General features: G+C 36.4%; 1 protein-coding gene across 1 annotated transcript; it reads left to right on the top strand.

Moving 5' to 3' along the window:
* The first annotated feature begins 612 nt into the window (after positions 1 to 612).
* LOC124156035 (lysosomal acid phosphatase-like) lies at positions 613 to 7388 on the top strand. The gene is made up of 7 exons (XM_046530329.1): positions 613 to 879; positions 1136 to 1234; positions 2584 to 2832; positions 3360 to 3539; positions 4786 to 4909; positions 5572 to 5777; positions 6981 to 7388. Exons 1-7 carry the CDS (start codon positions 748 to 750, stop codon positions 7200 to 7202), a joined length of 1212 nt encoding a protein of 403 aa, XP_046386285.1. The 5' UTR covers positions 613 to 747; the 3' UTR covers positions 7203 to 7388.
* Positions 7389 to 8703: the final 1315 nt, after the last annotated feature.

The raw sequence follows: 8703 nt of genomic DNA, 5'->3' as shown, positions 1-8703 counted from the left end.
TTATAATAAACATGATTAAAAACGATACAGCCGCTCTTGATTTATAAATGGTGTAAGTAAACTGTAAGTTCATTGATTGTTAGGCGGTACGAAGTTCGCCGGGTCAGCTAGTAAACAATAAATGGTAACGGCTAAAATTCGAGTAATTACAAACAATGAACGTTTAGTAACTTTCTACGATTATTGATCTTTCAATTCGTATACATTCGTTATGCAACTGGCGCGATCAATTTTCCATTAATAAAAGAATGATAGTTTAAAATGAAAATTTTCTGTTTAATTTTTGAGGATTTTTTCATAAATTCCACGGTATATTGACCAAACTGAATGAAATTTAATTATAACAACTCTTCTTCAACGTGAACGCAAGTAGGAATTTATGAGCATGTCGCAAAATTAAAAAAAAAAGAAACGTGATGAAAGCAAGAAATATGAGATAAACGTACCAAAATCGGCACGTTTCTGCTCATCGCTTAAATTCATAACAAAGCAATTATATTCCAGGAAAAGAGATAGAGCATGAACGGAAGAAACAAATATCAAAATACAAGCACCAAAAGAAAGGAAGATAAAGCAGCAACCAAGATGCCTTTAAGCAATATATTTCACAATCACTAAAGCTACCTAATGAGAGGATGTAAATGTCATACTTCACCTTCTGTTTCTGCTAGTGATCCAGCTAACATCAAGCTACTCAAACTCCACCAAACTCATTAACACAGACAGAGCTAAACCTGAGAGAAAAAAATGGACGAAAAACTACCTCTAGTACTGTACCTATTGACTTTAATACCGGGAATGTATTCGATTGACATCGGCACCTGCCAGGCGAAATGCTCAGGTTTACCACCAGGATCCAAAATCGTCCAAGTCAGCATGGTATGAGAATGGGCAAAATATTTTTTTAACTACCTAACTTATTTATTTTCGAACAAACATGTTTGTACTCTTATATACCTTCAGTCACCAATGTTATATCTTTCTTTGTGACCCAAAATTCAGCGATGTAAGCCAACTCGAAACTTTTAAACTCGTCTAGTAAATATATGGTGACATTATGGTCCCTATGCATACTAGTACATACGAAAATTTAGCCATTAATACAAAAATAATTTGAGATTTGATACTTAAACAGGTCTACCGACACGGAGACCGGAACCCCATCTCCGAGTATCCTACAAGTATCTTCTTCAATGAATCAAACTGGAAAAGAGGATTTGGCCAACTAACTAAGGTATGTACCGCAACAGATATTTTAAATATATCTGTATATCATTAATATACATCACATGACCATTCAAATTATTGAGCTTGCTGAATTTTAGCAAGAGCCCTTCACAAAATTTGAACTGGAATTCTCGTTTTCATTGACCACTATTGTCATTGAATTAAACCATAATGTCGGCGGCGTTCGCTGAAATATATAAAATTGTTTTGCCACGGGTTGAAAAAAATTAGGCGCCTCGCGGAATCAATACATAAATGTGAAAGATGCTACACTGACTAAAAATAATGCTACAAGTTTCTTTTAAATCTAGCTGGGAACCTTTTAGTCCTGTTACCTGAAGAGCCAAAAACTAATCGCAGTTCGATCAAGTACCATTATGACCAATAATTATGATAAAATAGCAGAGATTTAACAAAACTTTGCTTGCGTTTCCCCCAGAGAAAATAACGCAATTGAAATTAACTAGACATGAATTTTACGATTGTTCAGAGAGAGGTTTTCATACTTTTGAAAATACTGAAACTTCTATATATTCCTATCTAATTTATAAATTTACTTACAACTATTAAATTGCAAAAATCTTTCACTTACTCGTAAATGTTAAAATCACTGAACCGCAAGACGGATAATAGCTTTCTCTCACAGCTAAATTAACGCATTGTAGGAAGTCATGGAACGATTTACTCTAAACCATCTCAGGCCCAAACACTTGTTTTCAACGGTCGCAACATTGAAATTTTTTGCCGTAGTTCTTCTCATTCATACGGAAGATAGCGAAAATTCACAAGCATTAAATGTGCGAAATTTACTCGCATGGGACGAGCTCTACCCTCACTTTCCCTAACCAACCTTCCAGTTGAATCGCTGAGTGAGTGATTATGCATGCATTTGCGACCCATTTATTGAGACAAAAACACAGATATTCAAGGAGAGACATCGTTAATTGTGTACGAGACACAAGTACAAGGAAAAAAATATTAACTAGTTATACCTGGATTATGTATTGCAGCTCAGCTACGCTTTTTGTTCTATTTTATTGACGAAATACTACTTTCCCTTATTTTCACCACGCTTGAGCTCAATTTCATGTGATGAATGCCCATGAGACGAGGAACCGCATTGTTAGATCTACCTATTCTCCTTAGTTCCCTCTTTCGAGTGTTAGCCCCAATACGCGTTCTAGAAGAGCCTACTCATGTCGGACGAATTACTATCCTTTATGACCATTGAATGAACACAACCACGGTTGTTTTTTATGGCAGTTCCCGCAACTAGTATCATGCTGGTTGAGAGTCATAAAGGTAGGAAGGCGACAGTAAGTAGTAACACAAGTTGAAGCGTACTTATACTTCCAGGTGGGAGAAAAACAGCAATACAACTTTGGAATATGGATAAAGGACCACTATGGACCTAATGGCTGTGGTCTCCTCCCAGCTGAGTACGACCCACGTCATTACAAGGTTGTCAGCACGAACTTGGACAGAACAATAATGAGTGGTTTAGCCAACACGGCTGGAATCTATCCACCATCATATTCCTTGGTAAAAGGGTTGAGATGGAAGCCAGTGCCGGTACGGAACATTGAAGAGAACGAATACGACGAGGTAAGGACCTTACTCGACCACCTTACGGTCATAACTTCCATTAAAATATCTATCCGTATGTCAACTATAATTAATTCATCCTCACTAACAGAAGTATTGGGGTAAGCTTCCAAGGTCAATTAAAAATTGGTAGACATACTATTAGTTAAAAATTTATGCAATATGTAGCTGAGGTTTTGGAAAGTGGATGCGTCTTAAGTACACGTAATAAAGTCAGAAACCATCTCCAATAGTCCCCCAGTAGCTATTAAATAATCAAACGTCAATTAAACATTGTTTCAAAACGTCTGCTCCCTCTCACTTGAAAGGTGAGAATGTGAAAGAAAAATTGATATTTATCATTTTCCAACACATTTATGGAACATTAAAGTTATACAAACATGCATTCAACATACCATATAGTGAAGATTGCTAAGGCCCCCCCCAGCTTGAATTTCTGAACTTCAGTCAAGCAATAAATACTATACACTCTAGGGCAAAACAAATACAACCAATAACCATTGCCGTTGTGGTCTATACTCCCACAGACCTTCGGCCAGTTCTGCCCCAAAATGACGGAAATGCTGACCAAGCTGAGAGAGGAGAGATTCAAGGAACTTCAACAAAAGAATCCGGAGTTGTTTATTTATGCAGACAATTATTCTCAGTACGGGATGAGTACCAGACCAGAGAGAATGTTTTGGCTCTACGACACGGCCTACGTTGAGGTAAGATACATAAAAGGTATCGCTTCCGACTGGTAACAACTTTTCTTTTATTGAAATGAAGCTATCTCAAAGGGATATGGAGTTCGTATGAACACGAGCTCCCACTTCATAAAAGGAAAATATTCATGCTTCGAGAGAACCTGGTAAAAATGTAGATAATAGGAAGAGCTCTCTCGTATCTCAGCGAATTCAAGGGTTGCTGTATTTCTACGTTTGGGGGTCGTAGTTAGCCATCGTGTTTATGGTGAGAAGTGCCACCAACCTTTATGAATAGCGAGGAGAAAGACATGAAATGAATTCAGTATTTCGGGTTCTCGAAATCCTGCCAAACATTAAAATCCAGTCCGAGATATCATTAACCTTGCTATTGAAAATACCTGCATTAAATATTTCCAGCAATAAACAAATAATATGTAAATTCAAATAGAACTACTAATACTGCATAAAGGAAAAATCATTTATCATAGACCGGGATAACTTAATTGAAATGCAACCAAGGATGCTTTAGGACCTTGAATTTGACTTAAAATGGAGCTTTACGAATGACACTAAATACAAATGTTCTACATAAGCGGAAAAAATGACATTCTAGAGAAGACAGCCGCCCCTATCAACTTTCACTTAAACCTTTCGTTTTGCAGTAAGCGGAGGTCATCATCTCTCACAACTTGAGCCCCTACAGAGCAGAGTTAATATTTTAACAGTTAAGGATGGACCTAGCTTTTCAAAATCAAAAAAGCAAGTTAGCGGAAAGAAAATAAGGAGAATAGAAAGTTTTTAGAGGTGGATAATGTATGTTACACGCGTATAAAAGCTACTTATCCGAGAAAAAAATTAGGTATAACACGTAACGGAGGGCGTGGGTTTTCTTTAGAGTAGGTACGGAATCCAACGAGAAAATATTTTCTTCCATACTTATTGGTATACTTACCTTGGTTTCTAGTATGATGTAAAGCATCTCAAACTCGGATGTCTAGCATTTTTTTCTAAAATAGTAACTTTTACGTAAAGCGGAAACGTTACTTGTAAATCATCCAAAGCATTTATTAACACGCTTTTAAACATTATAATCACGCACGTTAATCATTATATGGACGCCTCCATATAATGATATATGCCAAAATGAATAATTACTCAACGAATATACCAGAAGTAAATAAACCCTAGTAACTTTTGCTGAAATTAAAATCAACATATTAGTAATTTTGTACAATCGATGGTGGAATATATTCATTTCATTTTTCAGTACATACAAAAGAATTGGCTCCCAGACTGGCTAAAGCCAATATTCCCTTACCCACTGAGATCTTACTTTTACGAGTTCCTGAGGCAGTATGCATGGACAGATCAACTGAAGAGATTATATGCAGGTGAGCTAAACACAGTCGTTTTTACCTAAGGAGTTGTTGCAACCAAATGTTTGTAAAAAAATACACCTTTCAGGTCAAGGATGCAATTGCTTAGTTCACAAGCTCATTTTCAAGTTCATGAATTGTTTATGACGTAATGATCTCCACGTAATCATCATTAATAGAAGTTGATGATGCTTCAATATTGGAAACCGGTTCAATATTGGTCAACCCATTTCTTCAGTAGATCAAGGTGTCTATTAATTATACCGATTCAGTGTTTCACTACTTCCAACAAAATAAAAAAAGGGGGGCCATGGCTTAAAGTCTAATTCTCAATGATCCACCATGCAATCAGACAATCATGCAAGCAGCTTTGAATTCGCGATGATTTTTTTATAAGAGTGACTAGCACTTGAGATTGTTCATGTGCAACCTGGTTTATGGCAAAATGTCAGCGTTTGTGCTCCCTAATAAATGCCAGCTTTAACACATCAGAAAATTTATCACTTATGCAGCATTGTATTATACCTGTGCTTTTCCTAAAGAGCAACATGGTTTATAAATTGCATCGATCAAAATAGTAATGGCATCCTTAAATCAAAACAAGGACACCCAAAACATCCACGAATAGAATACATTTTCATTCACTCTGACAAATGAATATCTTCCTCACCGTCAAGGTACGACTCTGAAAACGATCTTTCACACGATGGTGAATGTAACTTTGGGCTTGGACTCTGTAAAACTACGCGCTTACTCAGCTCACGACACAAATGTGTTCAGCATTATGAGCGTCCTCGGTTTGGAGCCAGCTGAGCCGCCTCTCTACACATCTGCTGTGATATTCGAGCTGTATAAAACGACTAGAAGCCTGTACTTCGTAAGGGTGAGTAAAAATTATCCTATCCTGAAAAACCTTCTGGATCTACACTGGCAATTTCCTGGGGAAGGGCCTCTTTCTCTGCCTTCATTAATTAACTTTAAAAGCTAAAAGGCGCCGAAAGAATCCTCATGAAATTCACAAACCTAGCATGATCGATAATTTAAGATTTCATTTTGAAATTTTTTTATAGATAATTCAAATCCATTAATATTTTAACATATGTCCACTTGGAGGCAAAGGTAATTAACTCACGAATAAATGAGGTCTGAAAACCTCTTGATAGCAAATAAGTTCCAAAAGTCTCAATTTCATTATATTTTAGGAAAAAAGACATAAATTACGTCTGAGTTATTAAAACTCACATTATTTACATTAAAACTCCCTTAAAGCAAAATGATGCGTGGAAATTTTTCGCGAACTCATACGAGTTACTTCTCAACTTCAAAATTATTATAGGTGATTCAGGCATTTTAATATTTTAATATATTTCACTCCACTTGGTGGTAAAGGTAATTAACTCATGAATGAATGAGGTGAAGTCCTAAGATGCCAAACCGAAGTTCGTGGGTTCGAATCCCGCCAGGGTAGTTGGTCTCTATCCAGGGCATGGAAGTTTGTGGCGTCCTTTGCTAATCCTCTGTTGTAAAGGTTTCTACGGTTTCATCGTTTTAACGTCATTATCAAAACTGTGACATCTCTTCATAATTACGTTAAAAATGCTGAAACCGTTCGAGCGAATGAAATAGCCTGGAATTAAATTACTAAAAATGTGGTATTTATTTAGTAGATGTGTAATATTTAATGTAGAAATTATTTAGTAGATGTTGCAGTTAGTACAAACCACTGTTAAAATTGCAGGCTCGCCATTTACTAAAACTTGGCAGCGCATCAAATATAGGGATCACTCAACGTTAGATTATTGTGCTCTTTGCTCGATAGTGGTTCCTGTGGTAATAAAAATAAAGAATTATTCTTAATATAATAAGATTCAAGCATCTGTAGTGATTTTTCTCGCTATTTCAATCGCTCAACCGGTTACAACGTTAAACGTCATCACCATGACGTTTTGAAGTTGAAATAGGAGCTAATAGCTAATAGAATAGTGTGGAAAATTACTACAGTTGTATCTATCTTGTTACAATGACTTTACACAGAGTGAACTCGTAAAAATCGATCTAATGTTTTCATTTTCTGTATTTTGGCCAGCTTTTGTACCGTACGGGACCAGGTTCCACCCCATTTCCTTTGATCATGCCAGGTTGCGGCGGTTGCGAATTCTGCCGCCTCGAAACAATATACAAGGTGTTGAAGCCTTACTTCCCAGATAACTTTAAAGAAGAGTGCAAAACAGATTCACCGGACATCGCCAACCTTGCCTTGGACAAGGATGCCTTCCTGGAGAAGCTTGTGCGACCGTACGTCTGCTAATTCGGAAAAGAGGCCGTACATGTCTGCACTGTCAGGCAAATACAACCGCTTTTGAAAAAAAGTCTGCATTTCTGGAGCAGCTTTGTGAATGAAATAAAAATGACCTTTATGCATGTACCTACCTACCCGCTCATCAATAACAAGGGTTGAATAAATTAAAAAAAATAAAATCGACATAATATCATTTTTCGATATTTTTAAAACTCGCCTTTTCCTAATAAGAGTAGTATGAGCCATCTAACTTTCCATGAATGACTTAGTAGATACAAAACGTAATAACTAATCATATACCCTCTCGAAAGTCAAGGGATGAAATTGAAAGAAAAGATAACTGTGCACCAGAAGCACACCAAACCCACAGCAGCAAGGAGTAAAAACTGGCAACCCTTTCAACGCTTATCTCTTCTATTCTTAAAAATAAAAATCTTATAAAATAAATATCGCCACAAATAATGCCATATTAATCTATCTTTTACTCCAGCCTGGCAACTAATTATTTAGTCCATCCAAATTCTCTCAGGGCCTAACTACTGACCGGCAAGTTAGGCAGCTAGTAGAGCTAACCCGCTCTTCCCCCATCAAGGTCCCTTAGAGGGTGTTCCCCGCCTCTCAACAAAGGAGCGGAAACAGGTGGGTGCAAAAAAATAAGAGCTTAGGCTGAACAAGATGCGCTTCGTTGATCGTTGGAGGCTTCTCAGAGCCTGAGAAAAAATAGCTCATCCAAAAAAATGAAATACGGAAAAAACTTAGTTTCTGAACCCACTCGTCAAGGAAAGGCAAATACTAAGCTGCATTAAATAACATAAAAACAATTGACAAGACTTTAATGCGGTATTCAAATTTATGCAGGGTACAAGTAATATAGCCAAGCAACAGTACGTTTTAATGACCTTCACATAGGAACAATACCGTATGAGCTCACCATTGTTTAATCACAATGAAAGAATATTATATATTCTCTCCAATTAGCCTCCTCATCCAGCCGCTACTGTTTTTTTTACTTGCTATGCATAAGTACATATATTTTAATGAGGATTGGGCTTGCAAAGGTATCCAATTAAAGCAATTTTCTAGTCAAAACAACATTAATTAATTAAAAATCATTAAAATTTGTAACAAAGTGGAAAGTTATTCATGACCAATAATTTATACAGTCAGAAATGAAAAGCATACTAAATATATAAACATGAAATTCGTACCACAGAAGCAGCCCTTAACGGATTTTTTCTGAGTAAGGTAAAACTTTTCTTCACTGCATCACATTTCTACAACTCGATTAATAATTATCAAAATGAAACATAGAGAAAACACCTTCATAAATTCAACCGAAGTCTTTAGAAAATCAATCATGGAAGCTTTGCTGATCAGCAAGCATCAATGTTGAAAATATGAGTTGCATTAATAAAGGTAATATAGTTTATGTAAGTAAGAGTTGAAGGCTATCGTTCAACAGAATTTTTTTTAAGAGAGGTAATCTGAAGTATTTAGCGGTGGAAAATGA

Source organism: Ischnura elegans, chromosome 3 (assembly GCF_921293095.1).
Source record: "Ischnura elegans chromosome 3, ioIscEleg1.1, whole genome shotgun sequence".
Taxonomy (NCBI): domain Eukaryota; kingdom Metazoa; phylum Arthropoda; class Insecta; order Odonata; family Coenagrionidae; genus Ischnura; species Ischnura elegans.
Note: the sequence above shows the minus strand (reverse complement) of the source record. Positions and strands in the feature narration are given on the sequence as shown.